This window comes from Pelophylax lessonae (genome assembly GCF_965119305.1).
Source record: "Pelophylax lessonae genome assembly, chromosome: 7".
NCBI classification, from domain to species: Eukaryota; Metazoa; Chordata; class Amphibia; order Anura; family Ranidae; genus Pelophylax; species Pelophylax lessonae.
Window position 1 is genome coordinate 204383030 of NC_138774.1, and position 18076 is coordinate 204401105.

At 41.6% G+C, this 18076-nt stretch overlaps 1 protein-coding gene across 1 annotated transcript in view; it reads right to left on the reverse strand.

Moving 5' to 3' along the window:
• Positions 1 to 17559, reverse strand: part of LOC309560300 (multidrug and toxin extrusion protein 1-like) — an 85125-nt gene extending 67566 nt beyond the window's left edge. Inside the window, exon 1 of the mRNA XM_082263914.1 lies at positions 17334 to 17559. Within this exon, the coding sequence (XP_082120040.1) occupies positions 17334 to 17513 (180 nt within the window). The 5' untranslated portion in view covers positions 17514 to 17559. The remainder of the gene's footprint in view (positions 1 to 17333) is intronic.
• Positions 17560 to 18076: the final 517 nt, after the last annotated feature.

Consider the following 18076-nt stretch of genomic DNA (forward strand, 5'->3'; position numbering starts at 1 on the left):
TAATGTAGAACAATATATCACTTCAGCCAGTTAAAAAATACATTTATTTTAAAAGATTAATACAACAAACCAAAAATAAGGAAGTTTAAACCCTTGACACCGACAGTACGTAAATATGCGACCAAACTTCACTGGGTTTTTTTTTTCATGGGGCCGCATATTTGCGCGTCTTCCTTTGTGCTGGGAGCGCAGCCCAGAGACCAGGGTCTCACCGAGAGCCCCAGGCCCCGTTCTAAGGATCGGGACGGGAACGGACGATCCCGGGTCAACTGATTGCTGTCATAGCCTCTGATTGGCTATCACAGTGATCAGTCACTGTGAAGCTCAGGCCCATGTTTTCTGTCTCTGTGAATGGACAAGAGAGATACATTGTATCATTTTCTGTCCTTGCAGAGACAGGAAAAAAAAAGTGTGCGAAGAAAAAAAAAAAAAAAATAAATAATTAAAATTATAAAATAATATTTAAAAAAATTAAAAAACATCTAGATCCAAGGTTTGATCTAGGTCAGGGTTAGTGTTTGGTGTGTCAAGGTTAGGGTCAAAGGTCAGGATAAGTATTTTTTTGGAAAGAATTTGTTTTTCAGGTATTGTCAATGTCAGTGTGTTTTAGGTAGGAATAAAAAAAAAAAAGCATATTGTTTCTAGGCTGCACTACAGGTGCAAACAACAACTAAGGCTGGCCACACATGTTTAATTCTCTTATACAATTTTCTATTAGATTTACCAAAATCCATATAATATGAGGTGACAACTAAACAACACTTTCAATGGCATCCTATAAGGTAGGCGCCTTTGTACTACATAGTTTAAGGTAAATCTAAAGAAAATTGTACAGAAAATTGTATAACCACTTAAGCCCCGGAGGATTTGGCTGCTCAAAGACCAGGGCCTATTTTGCGATTCGGCACTGCGTGACTTTAACGGACAATTTGCGCGGTCGTGCGACGCTGTACCCAAATGAAATCAATGTCCTTTTTCCCACAAACAGAGCTTTCTTTTGGTGGTATTTGATCACCTGTGCGATTTTTACTTCTTGCGCTATAAACAAAAAAAGAGCGACAATTTTGAAAAAAATAACAATATTTTTCAAATTTTTTTATAGGAAATTCCCCCTCCCCCCCCCCAAAAAATGTAAAAATCTAAATTTTTTAACATTTTAGGCCAATTTGTTTTCTGCTACATATTTTTGGTGAAAAAAATCGCAATAAGCATATTTTGATTGGTTTGCGCAAAAGTTATTCCATTTACTAACTAAGGGAAAGATTTATGTTAATTTTATTGTTTTTTTTTTTTTTTAACTAGTAATGGCGGTAATCTGCAATTTTTTTTGTGGGACTGCGACTTTGCGGCGGACAGATCGGACCCTTGACTGACATTTTTGACACTTTTGGGGGTACCAGTGACATTACTACAGTAATCAGTGCTATACATATGCCCTGTTACTGTAAAAATGACACTGGCAGGGAAGGGGTTAACTTTATTAGACATCTAGGGGTTAAGTGTGTCCCTAGGGGCGTGCTTCTAACTGTAAAGGGGCGTGGCTTTTGATGTAACCACAGAGACATATGATCCTACATAGCAGGATCGTATGATCTCTGCAGTTACACCAGGGAGAATGACAGGCGGCTTTGTTTACATCAGCCGCCTGCCTTTCTTCCTCTCCAGCGCGAGATCGCGAGTGACCGGCGGACATCGGAGCCGCCGGTCACTCGCGCTGGGATGGCAGTGAACGAGCGGGGGCGGGAGCGCGCCTCCGGTGGCGTGCACTCGCCCCCTATTGGCTCGCGGGCAAGTGACGTACCCATACGTCACTCTGCCCAGGGGGGGGCTGACCGCCGCAGTATATATACTTGCGGCGGTCGGCAAGTGGTTAATGTATGGCCAGCCTAACATACACTTATGTGGTATTACTGCAGTCGTCAGGAACAGGATAGTTTATTTTGGGTTGTTCTTTGGTAGTAGGTTATGGTAGTAGCAAGAAATATACAGTTAAATTAAAAAAATGGGACAGTTCTCCTTTGATAAAAAAAAAAGAAATACAATTTCCACCAAATGAAAGCTCAATTTGTCCTGAAAAAAAACACAGTATAATCCACCTGGATGTACAAAGTAGTTGTGATGATACGTACGGTGTTACTAACACCTGTCAAAATTGCAAAATTGGTCTGAGTCATTTAGATTTGTTTTACCCTTAGGCATGCAGGGGTTAAGCTGAAAGACAGACAGAATGATTTGGCTGTAAAAGAGGAAAAACTTTGTCAAAAGAGAGGCAGCTGAGAGCTATGACTTGATAGTACATGATGTAAATAGAGCAAAATGGCTGTAAAGATCTGAAGACCTTGGGTGCTGTACACTTACCTAAATGGGGAACAGAACTTTTTTTGGGGGGTTTGGGTGGAGTAGAGAGGGGTTTTGACCCACGGCAGATTTTATTGTTGCCAGAGTCCTCACTGTCACGATCACTATTAGTCCCGGTGACCACTGTCACCAGGAGAGAATGTGATGGGATAACCAACATTTTTCAGTTTTCACCTGAAGGAAACATCTTCCAAGTTGGGATTTCCTCTCTTTTTGCGGAGATGTCTACTCACTCTTGTCATGTCTCCAGTATAGGAAGTGAGGAGTTCTAACAGGAGTTCCATCCTTTTTTTAAAGTGTCCCCCCTCCCCCCCCCCCCCCCAAAAAAAAAAAGGTTTGGAAGCGGTTCTGCTTCCGATTATTGTAACTGCTAGGAGGTAGCAGAACAACTGCAGAAGCAGCCATGCTGTGATATACAGCATACCAAGGGGTTGATTTACTAAAACGGGAGAGTGCAAAATCTGGTGCAGCTCTGCATAGAAACCAATCAGCATTCGTTTTTTTTTTTTTTTTTGGTCGAAGCTTAAAGCTGAGTTCCACCCCCCTGGGAATAAGTTTTTTAATAAAAATACCCCCGGGACAGTCAGGGCTAGTACATTCCACAATGGATAGCCTCTGATCTGTCCCGGGTTGCACTTACCTTTTAGGAGAAATACTTACCATGAAAAAGTATGGTCCAGCGCTGCCATCTCAGGTGTGGGCAGCTTGAAGCCAGCGCGATCCTCTTCTGCGTCCTCTTCCGTCTTCTTCGGTCCCACGATGCACTGCACCGGCCCTGCCCTCACTTCCGGTGCGCGCGCGTCATCCCTCCACAGCTTCTGGGCATGCCCAGAAGCTGTTTAGAAGGGAATGACGCGCGCGCACTGGAACTGACGTCGGGGCCGGTGCAGGCGCATTGATTCCTGGGAGCGATGACGTTCAGCTCCCAGGAATCATTGCAAAGCCAGGGAGTGATGAATCGCCGTGGCCGCCGAGGGGAGGAAGAAGGAAGTAAGGTAAGTATATTTTCTACTATACGAGGTAAGTAAAAAAAAAAAAAAAAAAATTGCGATTATCCATTTGTTTTTCAGGTGACCCAGAGCGAGAAGATGGAGTCAAGTATAAATTTGGGGTGGAACTCCACTTTAATTGAGCAAGCTGAAGTTAGAAGCTGATTGGCGACCATACACAGCTGCACCAGATTTTGCACTCTACCGTTTTAGTAAATCAACCCCCAAGTGTAACCATCAGTATTTTTAGGCTCATCTAGGCTACAGAATCAAAGGAAGGAGCCATCGGTGCTCACTGGTGTAACAGGGATGGGATGAGAGTCTGTTAGCTCCCAGATTGTGACCTTTAGGTCCACCCCACTGGAGACCACAAGGCATTGGCTGGTGAACAGGGAAAGCAAATAGATGAGCCAAGGACAGCAATGTGAAGATATTTCCAAAATGTTATTACTAGTTAGATAAACCGTTACAAGAGATAGGGCATTCGAGTCATGTTTACCGAAGTGTACCCCTCCCCCTATACAGCTGGTAACGACACCATTCTCATGGTCCATGACTAAACTTTGAATCTTTGGCTTTTGCTGTTGAAGTCTGATTATTCAACTATGTAAGCAGTATAATGTTTATTCAGTTAGACAGTGAAAAGTACAATGGTAAAACCAAACGCTAAAATTTAAACTTTACGATATAAGTATCATTTTAAAGGTTGTTTTCACTGTTTTTAAATTTGCAGGTTATGTTTAACCGGTTGCCGACCACCGCAAGTACATATACTGCGGCGGTCAGCCCCGGCCAGGCAAAGTGACGTACCAGTACGTCACTAGCCTGGGAGCCAATAGCGGCGGGCGCACGCCGCCGGAGGCGCGGTCCAGCCTCGGCTCGTTCACGGACACCTCCGTGCGTGTGACCGGCAGACCTGATGTCCGCCGGTCACTCGCGATCGTCCGCTGTGAAGAGAGAAAGGCAGATGGCTAATGTAAACAAAGCCGCCTGTCATTCTTCCCTGTGTAAAAGCACTGATCTAACGGTCCTGCTATGTAGGACCGTTGATCTGTGCTGTTACACACACAGTCACATCCCTGCACAGTAAGAAGCACGCCCCTAGGGACAAACATAGTCACTGCATCTCTAATAAAGTTAACCCCTTCCCTCCCAGTGTCATTTTTACAGTAACAGTGCATATGTATAGCACTGATTACTGTAGTAATGTCACTGGTACCCCCAAAAGTGTCAAAAATGTCAGTCAAGGGTCCGATCTGTCCGCCGCAATGTCGCAGTCCCGCAAAAAAAAAAAAAACGCAGATCGCCGCCATTACTCAAAAATGACAAAAATCTTTCCCTTAGTTAGTAAATGCAATAACTTTTGCGCAAACCAATCAAAATATGCTTATTGTGATTTTTTTTTACCAAACATAGGAAGCAGAAAACAAATTGGCCAAAAATGTAAAAAAATTTTGATTTTTAAATTTTTTGGGGGAATTTTATATAAAAAATGTGAAAAATATTGTTATTTTTGCAAAATTGTCGCTCTTTTTTTGATTATAGCGCATAATCAAAAAATCGCACAGGTGATCAAATACCACCAAAAGAAAGCTCTGTTTGTGGGAAAAAAAGGACATCAAATTCGTTTAGGTACAGCGTCGCACGACCATGCAATTGTCCGTTAAAATCACGCAGTGCCGAATCGCAAAATACCCCCTGGTCAGAAAGGGGGTAAAATCTTCCGGGGCTTAAGTGGTTAAGTAACTCCTAGTGATCCTGCCACAAAGACAAGGTCTTCCAATTCTGACACCTGTCAAATGCACCCTTGTTGTTAGGTAACTTTTCCAGAGCAATATGCAGCCCACACTGATGCAAGTGCATGTAAACAGAAAGTTGCAGAGAGCCTGAATAGGATCAGTAGCAAGGATATACAAGAAGTAAAGGATAAAAATTAGGGTGTTTTACTTTCCCTAGAGTACAGTACGGAACACAAGATTTTTTTTAACCACTTGCCTCACCCCCTTTGTGCCCTGGCAATTTCTGCAGCTCTCAGCGCTGTTGAACACCTTAAATGACAATTGCAGTCATGCAACATTGTACCCTAATACATTTTTATGATTTTTTTTTCACATAAATAGAGCCTTCTTTTGGTGGTATTTAATTACCACCAGAGTTTTTATTTTTTGCTAAACAAACAAAAAAAGGCAAAAAAAAATAGAAAAAAAAATTATTTTTCCTAGTTTCTGTTATAAGTTTTGAAACAGGTAATTTTTCTTCTTCACTGATGTGCACTTATGGGCACTAATAGGCAAGACTGATGGGCACTGATAGCCTACACTGATGGGCACTGATGAAGCAGCACTGGTGGGCATTGATGAGGAGGCACTGAGGCTGCACTAATATGTGTCACTGATGGGCACTGATAGATGGCACTGATAGGCGACACTGATGGGCACTAATAGGCTGCACTGAAGGGCACTTCTAGGCGGTGCAGATAGGCAGCACTGATGGGAACTGATAGGCAGCACTGATAGGTGGCACTGATTGGCAGCACTGATGGGCACTGATAAGCAGCACTGATGGGCACTGTTGGGGCTGCACTGATTATCAGGACACTGATGATCAGTGCCCTGATTATCAGTGTAGGTGTCCCCTTTCACACTCTTTGGTTACTGGCTCTCTCCTCTCCTCATACTGTGACAGCATGAGGAAAGGAAGGAAAGGAATGCCGATAACCGGCAAGGGTGTTTACTTCATGACCAGCTGTGATTGGGTCTTTACCCCAATCTGTGATCAGCAGCAGCGGGCCCATGGGGGGCATAGTTCTGGGAGGATGTCCTAGAACTGCATGACCGAACTGTAGCCGTCGTTTGGCTATAGTGCGGTCAGGAAGTGGTTAGTCATTTTCACAATTGGGTTGTATGCAGATATCTTCAGGTTATTGGACACTGGCAAAATGAGGACGTTTCACGGCATTGCCTTATATAAGATTTCCCCCCCCCCCCCCCCCACACCCTACTAGCCACAGGTTTATAGCAAGCAATAAGGAGTTCATAATAACAGAGGGGAGGGACTTGTCGCCTGTACTGTACTCTAAGAAACAGATTTTCCTGGTAAGTCAAAACTCCTTAGTCAAACAGTAAAGGACACAGGCTTCTTAATTCTTATGACTATCATATTTAAAAGCAGTCCAGTTGAGTTGTTAACAACACAGCAAACACCAACTGGCCTACATCCGTAAATGGGTCAAGAAAGGTTCAACAGATTTTAGAACCTTGTCTTGAAATTGGCATGAAAAGAGGGCTTGACCATCCACCTGGTAGATCTTACCAAACCTAGGAATAGAAGCTCAAGTGGCAGCTTTGCAAATCTGAGAAACAGATGCCTGATGCTGAAACACTCATGAAGCACTAATATATCTGGTAGTGTACCTTAGCAGAGAGAATAGAAAGACCCTATCATTCAAACCATAGACTCTAATGATAACTTGTCTGATTACCCTAGTAATGGTTTAGTGAGAAGCAGTAAATCTTCTGGAAGCCTTAGGAAGCACAAAGAAGGAATCTGATTGCCTAAAAGAGACACTAATGCCTAGTTTCCACTGAGTGGTACGGTTCGGTTTGGTTCGGTACGGTACGCAATTTTTGCAGTTTCCATTGTCAAAAGTTGTGAATGGAACCCTAATTCAAAACCGTACCGTACCACTTTTTTGGGACCCTTTCGTTGGGGTACCAAGCACATTAGTACCGTACCAACAAGGTGGAGCTATACTGTTGAGGTATTGTTTTTGCTGAGGTACTGTTGGCGGTGGAATCGCAAGCCTGATCAAGGTGTAACGCTCCGAACCGTACTGAACTGTACCGAACCGAACCGTACCGGTCAGTGTAAATGAGGCATAACTTAGAGGTAAACTCTCACAGCCCATACTTCATCAACACAGTAGAAAGAAATTTCCCCAGAATGTTTTGGAGCAGTACGCAAGAATGAAAGGACAATATCCTTGTTAAGGTGGAAAGAAGAGACCTCCTTTGGACTCAGGAGAGTGCACAGGGGTAGAAATGTGTGCTCCTTAAAGACACATTTCCTCTTTTCTGCTTTATTTAAGTGTAGTATGAACAATACAATTTATAAGACCCTTAATTTAGGCTACATACACAAATATTAAAATCATAGGCTCACCTTTCATAATCAAGGATCCATACTTCTCTGATATCTTTCGCCTTTCACACATTGAGGATGTGCCTCGACAGTCCCGGAGCTGGTGTCGGAAGTTTGCCTGTGCTAGATGGGATGCGGTGGAACGAATCGTGGAATGCAGTGTGGAGGAGGTGGTATTGAGCAGAGTGATGTCAGCGGGATCCACAATGCTTTGTGACCCATTTCAGAGCATGCGCCGTGCCATGCCTAGGCATGCATGCTCCTTTCTCAAGCTGAAGTCACTACAGAGTGCCTGAGCTTTATGTATCGCCAGCCAGAAATGCCAGTTTGTTGTCACATGTACATAGACAGTTAAAATCCATTACTAACCATAAAATATATACATTAATAGTACAAAGTATCTCGGTGCAAACACGGTGTTTGGAAAAGCAAATTTTCTGGATACACAGATTACATTGCTAAATACCTAAAAGAAAATAGAGAGGCTTTTTATTATTATTACAAGCGCAAGGTATGGAGTCATTAAAAAAATATTTTTTTATGGTTTTTCTTCATATGGGAATCTTGGAGTGGCTATTAGATTGATATTAAAAGAATATATATATATATATATATACCGGTAAATAAATGTTATAAGAAGATCTATAGTAGTACTCCAATACCTGGACCAATATAAATCATTAATTAATACAGCAATATTCCTTAATGGGGGGAAGTGTCAATCCAAACAAATAACATTTGTTGCTGATTATTAATTATTCTTGTTTGTGTTTTTATTATATTTAATAGTTTTGCCATTTATAATATTAGCCCAAAATAGGGTATTCTCAGCTAAGTAGGTACGTGGCGTTTGAATAATAAGAGGCGCTAGAAAAAGATTGCATTCATAAAAGATGTACTTACTGATATGTAATACCGACGACCACCCCCAGTAATTCAAGTATAAAAATACCTGTGGAGAAATATAGAATAATAATTATTTGTAGCTGTTTATTTTTACCCTTATGTGATAGACTACCACAGATTGGTTTAATGGATATTGTGGTTCCATCTGAAAATATTGCATAATTAACAAACACTGATCAAAGGGTTAAAAATAGCATGTGAAAATATGGAGATGGTGATATGAAATTAATATAGGAAAAATATTATTATAGAATGGTGCTCACATCATGTTCCTCATTTAGGCCCTCAGATGAGAGGGTATCAAAGGTGAATATCCAAAGGTTTCCTGTTGGCAGTGTTTAAGGAAAAGCTCGGCCTTCAGGAGATCCCTGGGCATGGCCTCAACCACCCATACCTGTAAGCCTTTAGTTGATTTATTGTGTGCTTTGTGTGGGACACTATGTACGTCTTTTCCTTCCTCAAAGAAGCAACGATGTCCAACAAACCTTTTTTGTAATAGTCTAATGGCTTGGTCTATGTAATATAGGCCAAAGGGACAGGTGAGACAATATACCACATGGTCTATAGAACAACAGTAGAAACCATTGAAGTGGTGCTATTTTTTGTGTAAGATTTGGCGCTTTCCTGTAAGTGATTTAAGGTCTCTTTTTTATGGTTTCCTGATGGTGCGGGTCTTGTAAGAGAATCTATTATTTCAAAACACTGGACCATTCACTTACAAGACCCGCACCTTCAGGAAACCTTAAAAAAAGAGACCTAAAATCACAGACGGGAAAGCACCAAATCTTAAACAAAAATAGCACCCAGCAAATTCAGGTCCAAATCTGTTGCTCATCCCTGTCTAATTCCCCTAAAAGGAATGTTTCAATGCCATAAACCGTTATGTAAAATGTGCAGATTTGTACATCATGGGCAGAAAAACTTTGCCATTAAAGGGAAAACCTACACCTTCAAACCTACACATGTACATAGTGTCCCACGAAACGTTACGGAAGCACACAATAAATCAACTGAAGGCTTACAGGTATGGGTGGTTGAGGCCATGCCCATTGATCTTCCGGAGGTGGAGCACTTCCTTAAACTCTGTCAATGGGAAACCTTTTGGATATTCACCTTTGATACCCTCTCACCTGGAGACCTAAATGAGGAACTTGATGTGAGCACCATTCTATAATAATATTCTCCTTATATTAATTTCATGACACCATCTCCATATTTTCACATGCTATTATTACCCCCTTCAAATCAATATGTGTTAGGTAATTATGCAATTATTTCAGATGCAACCACAATTTCCATTAAACCAATCTGTGGTAGTCAATCATGTAAGGGTAAAAATATCAATCTATTAGCCACTCCAAGTTCCACATAAGAAGAAAAACCATAAAAATATTTTTTAATGACTCCATACCTTGCGCTTATAATAATAATAATAAAAAAGCCTCCCTATTTTCTTATAGGCATTTAGCAATATAATCTGTATATCCATAAAATTAGCTTTTTGCACCAAGATACTATGTACTATTTATATATATATTTTATGGTTATGGTAATGGATTTTAATTGTCTATGTACGTGTGACAACAAGCCGGCACTTCATGTAGTGACTTCAGTTTGAGAACGGAGCATGCATGCCCAGGCACGGCACGGCGCATGCTCCAAAACGCGTTGCAAAGCATTGTGGATCCTGCTGATGTCACTCCGCCCAATGCCGCCTCCTCCACCGCATCCCATCCAGCACGAGCAGACTTCCAACACCAGCTCCAGGACTGTCGAGGCACATCCTCTGTGTGTAAAAGGCAAAAGACATCAGAAATGTATGGATCCTTTATTATGACAGACGAGCCTATGATTTTATTATTTTTGAGTAGCCCATTTTAGGGGTCTTTATAATTTTTGGACTTTTTTTATTTTCTTAGTTTAACTTTTACCACTGAACTTTATTGGACTGGGTTGTTGCCTTTGCGCTTACCATTCCCCAACTTTTATTTTCCTTAAATAAAGGCCTTAACTAGGAAGTGAGAGGCAAAACATCTCTGGAACAAAACAGGCTCATTCACTTGAATGGGTCATGCTTGGCAAGTGCTACACCCACCAACTTGATGTATAATGCTTGCTATGGCTGCGACATGTGTACCCCTCTGGCCACAGAAGCTAAAGAGGGCTAGGTTGGGGCAGGGGTGGAAAAAACGTGTCTTAACTAGGGGAGTTCTACCAACCCCCAAACTATAAATGTAAATGAACCCTTATTGTTCTGAGATCCCTATAAGGCTGCTTCCACACTGATGTGCTGCAGTTTATCTGCACCGTGGGTGCAGCGCAGTTCATCTGGGGCTTTCCTGATTTAGCTGTGCTTTGCTCTAGATATCCTGCAGGTGTGGTGCACTTTCTAAAAGCACCAAGCTCACAGGATATAATGGAAGTTGATGGCTAAGCGGAGAAACCCCGCAGGAAAGCTGCTAGTACACTATACTGTACCCGCGGTGTGGGTAAACTGCAGCATATGAGTGTAAAAGCAGCCCTATAGTATTATGCCCAGTGTATTGCTTCACACAGACTTGAAGATCTCTTCTTTCCTGCTGCTGGCACCACTCTGGAGGCTGCTGGCATGATAAGAAATGGAGTGCAGTTGGTGTCACTCCACATGGGACAGAAGCACTACAGAGGAGGCATCTGCTTATGCGGCTCTTGCTCCCTACTACAGCTTTAGAAGTAGTCCATCTGCATTGCACTCTGATATTCTGGGATGATGGGGTTACCAAGCCCAGAATGCGATCTACTAGTTAACTGACCGTGATCTAGGGTAGATCATAATCTATTGTTTGCTGACCCCCATTTTATAGGATGATATGATGACATTATGAGATGCTATGGTAGATTTTGGAGAACTTGATTTTCTAGCCTCAAGAGGGTAGGGATGGAAGATAAAATTACTTGAAGGGGAAATATAATTTTGTGTTATCCTCCTGTTGCAAGACTCTGCGGCTTGTCCAAACAATAACTAATTTCACGCGGCACTGGCAGAGCTTGTTGGCATAATGCTATGGAATATTATCTTCACGCTATGTCCCACAAAAGAGAATGAACGGTATACAACTGAACAGAACATAATTATATGAGTAGCTGATCCTTTCGCTAAAACCTATTGACAAATATATTCTGTATTCTAAAAACTGGTTTGGCCAGAGGTTTGTAACTATAAGTAAAATTCTACCCTTTCTCCTCTGTCATAATCCTTAGGGCCTGTGCCTCGAATAGGTTTTGCATCCCCATACACGTACTGTATATGGAAATCCAAAACCTGCTTGAAGCTGGTCAAATACAGGTCAGAAGGAGATCAATTGCAGATCAAATCCACCCATTATAGAATTCTGAATAGTCTCAGAAAAGAATTGACCACTTTAGCCCCGGAGGATTTGGCTGCTCAATGACCAGGCCCTATTTTGCGATTCGGCACTGCGTGACTTTAACGGACAATTGCGTGGTCGTGCGACGCTGTACCCAAATAAAATTGACGTCCTTTTTTTTTTCCACAAACAGAGCTTTCTTTTGGTGGTATTTGATCACCTGTGCGTTTTTTTTTTTTTTTTTGCGCTATAAACAAAAAAATAGCGACAATTTTGAAAAATAACAATATTTTTCCAATTTTTTTATATGAAATTTTAAAAAAAAAAGTAAAAATCAAAATGTTTTAACATTTTAGGCCAATTTGTTTTCTGCTACATATTTTTGGTAAAAAAAAATTGCAATAAGTGTATTTTGATTGGTTTGCGCAAAAGTTATTGCGTTTACTAACTACGGGAAAGATTTATGTCATTTTTATTGTTTTTTTTTTTAACTAGTAATGGCGGCGATCTGCGATTTTTTTTTTTTTGCGGGACTGTGACATTGCAGCAAGCAGATCAGACCCCTAACTGACATTTTTGACACTTTTGGGGGTACCAGTGACATTACTACAGTAATCAATGCTATAAATATGCACTGTTACTGTCAAAATGACACTGGCAGGGAAGGGGTTAACTTTATTGGTGATCAAGGGGTTAAGTGTGACCCTAGGGGCGTGATCAGGGGGCGTGGCTTGTTAGATCATCACAGAGACATGCGATCCTATATAACAGGATCGCATATCCTCTGTGATGATCTAAAGGAGAATGACAGACGGCTGTGTTTACATCAGCCGTCTGTCTTTCTCCCTCTCCTGCGGGAGATTGTGAGTGACCGGCGGCCGCCGGTCACAAACAGCTACATATAAATAGATGGCGCGGCCTAATCTAATTCAAGTTAAAAAAAAAAAAAAACAGTCCATAAAGAGATGTTCTTACTGAAGTTGGGGTAAGGTGTTTTAGAAATGGGACACAGGAACATTTTGAAGGTGAAGGAGGTCAAGTCCTAGAAAGATCATTAGCTTCTCTGCGAATGCGAAGGAATAATTTCAAAATGAAATCTAATTATACATAATTCATTTACCTATGGGCCTCAACTCAGTATTCTGTATTTGTAAACCAAAGGAAAATTTGTGTGAGCCGCTCAGGCCTTGAAGGGATGCTGCTCCTGTGCCCACCCCTGTGAGTGCCGGCTGGTGAAGGGGCTTGTTTGCTTCGTATATATATGGAGCTTAACAGGTCCCAATCTTCATGACTGGCTCCATACACACCTGACACTCTTTTCCTCAATTGTGTGCCAGCTGATGATGCATTTAAACTCCCCCTTGTGCTTGGTGTCTCCATCCCCATGATTAAGCTCTGAGGGGCGGAGCGAAACATTTTGGGGGATGGCCTAGTTGGGAGTCCAGGCTGAGGTTGCCAGAAACGATACCACAGCGGGTCTGCTTCAATGTACGGCTTACTGGACATTTACTTTACCACATTCTGTAATTGTAGTCTCATCAAATGGCCACAGGATTCCCAGAGAGGCAGTCCTGACTCTCACTATAGGAGTACTTTTTCCTACTCAACCACATTTTTCTAGCACTACAACAAACAAGGTTCTTTTTTCAGGCATAGACCTGGCCACACTCATTCATATGCACCCCATTGTGCATTGAAACCTGCGCTTAAAAGACTGCAAACGGGGCTTGAGGCCATATACACTATATTACCAAAAGTATTGGTACACCTACACGAACATGAACATCCCAGTCTTAATCTGTAGGGTTCAATATTGAGTTGGCCCACCCTTTGCAGCTATAACAGCTTCAACTCTTCTGGGAAGGCTGTCCACAAGGTTTAGGAGTGTGTCTATGGGAATGTTTGACCAATCTTCTAGAAGTGCATTTGTGAGGTCAGGCACTAATGTGGACAAGAAGGCCTGGCTCGCAGTCTTCGCTATAATTCATCCCAAAGGTATTCTGTTGGGTTGAGGTCAGGACTCTGTGCAGGCCAGTCAAGTTCCTCCTCCCCAAACTCGCTCATTCATGTCTTTATGGACCTTGCTTGAATGGTGCGCAGTCATGTTGGAACAGGAAGGGACCATCCCCAAACTGTTCCCACAAAGCTGGGAGAATGAAATTGTCCAGTAAGGTACAACAGTGTTCTTAACTCCCACATCTATGTAATGTACGAGTTTATTTTTTGGTTATCTATCATACTTGATGTGTAATTCACTTTTCTAAGTTTCCCTCCAACTGATAAGATTTTGTTATCTTCTCTTGCCTTGAAATGCCTTAACTTCTAAGAAGATGTTACTCGCTGTTCACTTGAGAACAAGATACTGTTGTTTCTATTAACAATTTTTGTAATCTATTGTTGTTTGACTGTTACTCTTTTGTCATATGCTTTAATTACCTTAATAAAGCACCTTTTTGTGAAAAAAAAAAAAAATTGTCCAAAATGTCTTGGTATGTTGACACCTTAAAAGTTCCCTTCACTGGAACTAAGGGGCCAAGTCCAACCACCGAAAAACAACCCCATATCATAACCCCCCTTCACCAAATGATTTGGACCAGTGCACAAAGCAAGGTCCATAAAGACATGGATGAGCGAGTTTGGGTTGCAGGAACTTGACTGGCCAGCACAGAGTCCTGACCTCAACTTGATAGAACACCTTTAGGATGAATTAAAGTGGAGACTGCGAGCCAGGCCTTCTCGTCCACTTCAGTGCCTGACTTCACAAATGCGCTTCTGGAAGAATGGTCAAACATTCCCATAGACACACTCCTAAACCTTGTGGACAGCCTTCCCAGTGAAGAGTTGAAGCTGTTATAGCTGCAAAGGGTGGTTCAGCTCAATATTAAACCCTACGGACTAAGACTGGGATGCCATTGAATTTCATGTGCGTGTAAAGGCAGGTGTCCCAATACTTTAGGTTATATAGTGCATCTCTTCCACGTTGGTAATGAACTGTTTGGATTTGTATGTAACAAATAAAAAAAAAAAATATATTAAAACGTGATAAATATGATAAATGAAACCTAACTATTCTGAGATTTTAAACATATCTTTCCTTTTCAAAAAGTACATACTGCTTTATGTTTTCTTTAAAAGTAAAACTGCAACTTCTACTTTTGGTTACTGCGGGAAGCTCTTGGGGTTTTTTTTTTTTTAAATAATTATTTAGTTACATAGTTAGTCAGGTTAAATAAAGACACCAATCCATCGAGTTCAACCTATGATGAGTGTGTGTGTGTTTGCTGTTAACCGTACATTGTATACCCCTGTAAGGTGCCCATCTAATCGTTTTTTTAAACTATCAATGCTCCCTGCTGATACCACTGCTTGTGGAAGAGAATTCCACATCCTTACTGCTCTGACAGGAAAGAACCTAAAGCCTGAAATTAAAGTAAATCTAAATCCATATTTAGTTTGTTTTTTCAAGTTTTGGGTTGAGTAGGGAAAGATAAAACACCCTTTTTTACTGTCTTAACCACTTGCCGACCGCCGCAAGTACATTTACTGCGGCGGTCAGCCCCTCCTGGGCAAAGTGACGTAGTACTACGTCGCTCGCCTAGGAGCCTGTAGGGGGCGAGCTTCCGCCCCAGCTCGTTCACTGAGGTCTCCGCGCGAGTGACCAGCGGCTCCGATGTCCGCCGGTCACTCGCGATCTCCTGCTAGAGAGGGAGAAAGGCAGGCGGCTGATGTAAACAAAGCCGCCTGTCATTCTCCCTGGTGTAACTGCAGAGATCATAAAATCCTGCTATGTAGGATCGTATGGCTCTGTAGTTACATCAAAAGCCATGCCTCTCTACAGTTAGAAGCACGCCCCTAGGGACACACTTAGCCCCTTGATCTCTAATAAAGTTAACCCCTTCCCTGCCAGTGTCATTTTTACAGTAACAGTGCATATGTATAGCACTGATTACTGTAGTAATGTCACTGGTACTCCCAAAAGTGTCAAAAATGTTAGTCAGGGTCCGATCTGTCCGCCGCAATGTCGCAGTCCCGCAAAAAAAATCGCAGATCGCCGCCATTAACTAGTAGTTAAAAAAATAAACAATAAAAATGACATAAATCTTTCCATTAGTTAGTAGACGCAATAACTTTTGCGCAAACTAATCAAAATACGCCCATTGCGATTTTTTTTTACCAAAAATATGTAGCAGAAAACAAATTGGCCTAAAATGTTAAAAAATTTTGATTTTACATTTTTTGGGGCGGAATTTCATATAAAAAAATGTGAAAAATATTGTTATTTTTTTCAAAATTGAAGCATTTTTTTGTTTATAGCACAAAAAGTAAAAATTGCACAGGTGATCAAATACCACCAAAAGAAAGCTCTGTTTGTGGGAAAAAAAGGCGTCAATTTTGTTTGGGTACAGCGTCGCACAACCGCACAATTGTCCGTTAAAATCACGCAGTGCCGAATCGCAAAATAGGCCCTGGTCTTTAAGCAGGAAAATCCTCCAGGGCTAAAGTGGTTAAGATAAGGAGGGGAAAATGATCCCAACTTGAGCCAAAACTTTTTTTTCCCCATTTATATGCGGATAGAACAGGGAGTGGATAGAACTTTTGTTTCAAGTACTGTCTATGTCCAAACTGGGGGGATTTTCTTCAGTTGCTGTTCCATATGACACCCCTCACTGACAGAAAAAGAAGAGGAATTCTCCAATGGGGCCGCTGACAGCAGTAAAAGTCTGACAGATGTTCTAACTCTTCTCCACTGTATGCAAAAAAATAAATAAATATGGCTTTAGATACACTTTAAGTGAACCCCTCCACCACTTCTACCTAAAAATAAACCAAGCCCTCTGATACCTGTAGGTCTCAAGCCAGAAGCACTGATTGGCTGTCTCGAAAGGTGGGAGGGGAAAAATGATCCCAACTCGAGCGGGCCAAAACATTTTTTTTTCCCCCATTTAGGTTTGGAAACAGGGAGTCGATATAACCTGTATTTCTGGTGCTGTCTTTGTCCACATTAAGGAGTTTTCCCTTAATTTGCTGTTTTATAAATAACCCATCACTGCAACAAGAAGAGAGCAGGAATTTCTCCATTGGGGACGCAGACCGTAATAAAAAAAAAAAGTGATTCCAATTTTACCCTGCTCTATCCAGATTCAAACAAAAATGTGGCTTTAGATACACTTTAAGTCAGCTCTCACCACTATGGTCACCTAAAAAAAAAAAAAAGCCTTCCGATACCTGTAACTTGATAGGTCTCCCTCCATGTCCCATAAGCCCAGTGCTACTAAACTATTTCCAGATCTGGCTGCGACTGGGGACAGCTTCTGTATTAGGTACATTCACTGATTGGCTGTTTTGGAAGTTTTGGAAGTAGAAGGGAATGGTTAAAACCTTTTTTTAGGCTTCAGGTCCTATCTGTGTCCCCATTGAGCAGTTTTCCCCTCATTTGCTGTTCCATATCACAACCATCATTGTGACATGAAGACAGAGAGAATTTCTCCGGACAAAGACAGCAATTAAAATAGTTTGTTCTCATTGGATAGATTTCTATCCTTCTTGTTTTGTCTGATACCCATTCACAATCACAAGTATATGCATTGCTTACCGCTGGTCCAGCAAGAGCAATGATTTTGCGCATCTCCTCACCGATTGAATCTGGAAGAAGCTGTCTAATTTTCGCCATACATCCAGCTGCATCTGGCACCGGATCTGGAGACACTTGGTGGTCTGGGGTAGTGACCAGTGATGCAGACCGACTCTCCTCATCCTCCTCCTTCTCTTCCATTATTACGCCTTTAGCACCGTCTGGGTTTAATACTTAAAGAGCAACTAAACCTAAGAAAACAAAAGTTCTCCTTTTAGAGCGGTGACATACTTTATTATGGCTTATTTGACATTGTAATATTCTTCTTAAAAAAAGAAGCTCAACAATATTTGCATTTACAGGTCATCTCTATCTAAAACTGACACTTGACTTACGCATGGATACTGGTGGGTTCTATCATATACTGACTTTTTATATTTCTCAGGGTCTCAAATGGTGAGATGTCCATAACCGATTCTTCACTGTTACCTGAGGCCTCATACACACTGAGCAATGAGCATTTGGTCACCTCCCCTGAACACCTTTTCTCTTGCCACGAGAAAAGCTGCTTAAAAAATGCACCTTTTGCACACCCGTTTAGGCGCATCGAGCACTTTGAGCATTTATGGGTTACGTTAGCCATAATATTACCTTATTCTGGCCAATGGAACAAATGAATGAACATTCAAGTGCTAAACACAGCTAGGGACTGATTTACTAAAACTGAAGAATGCAAAATCTGGTGACGCTCTGTATAGAAACCA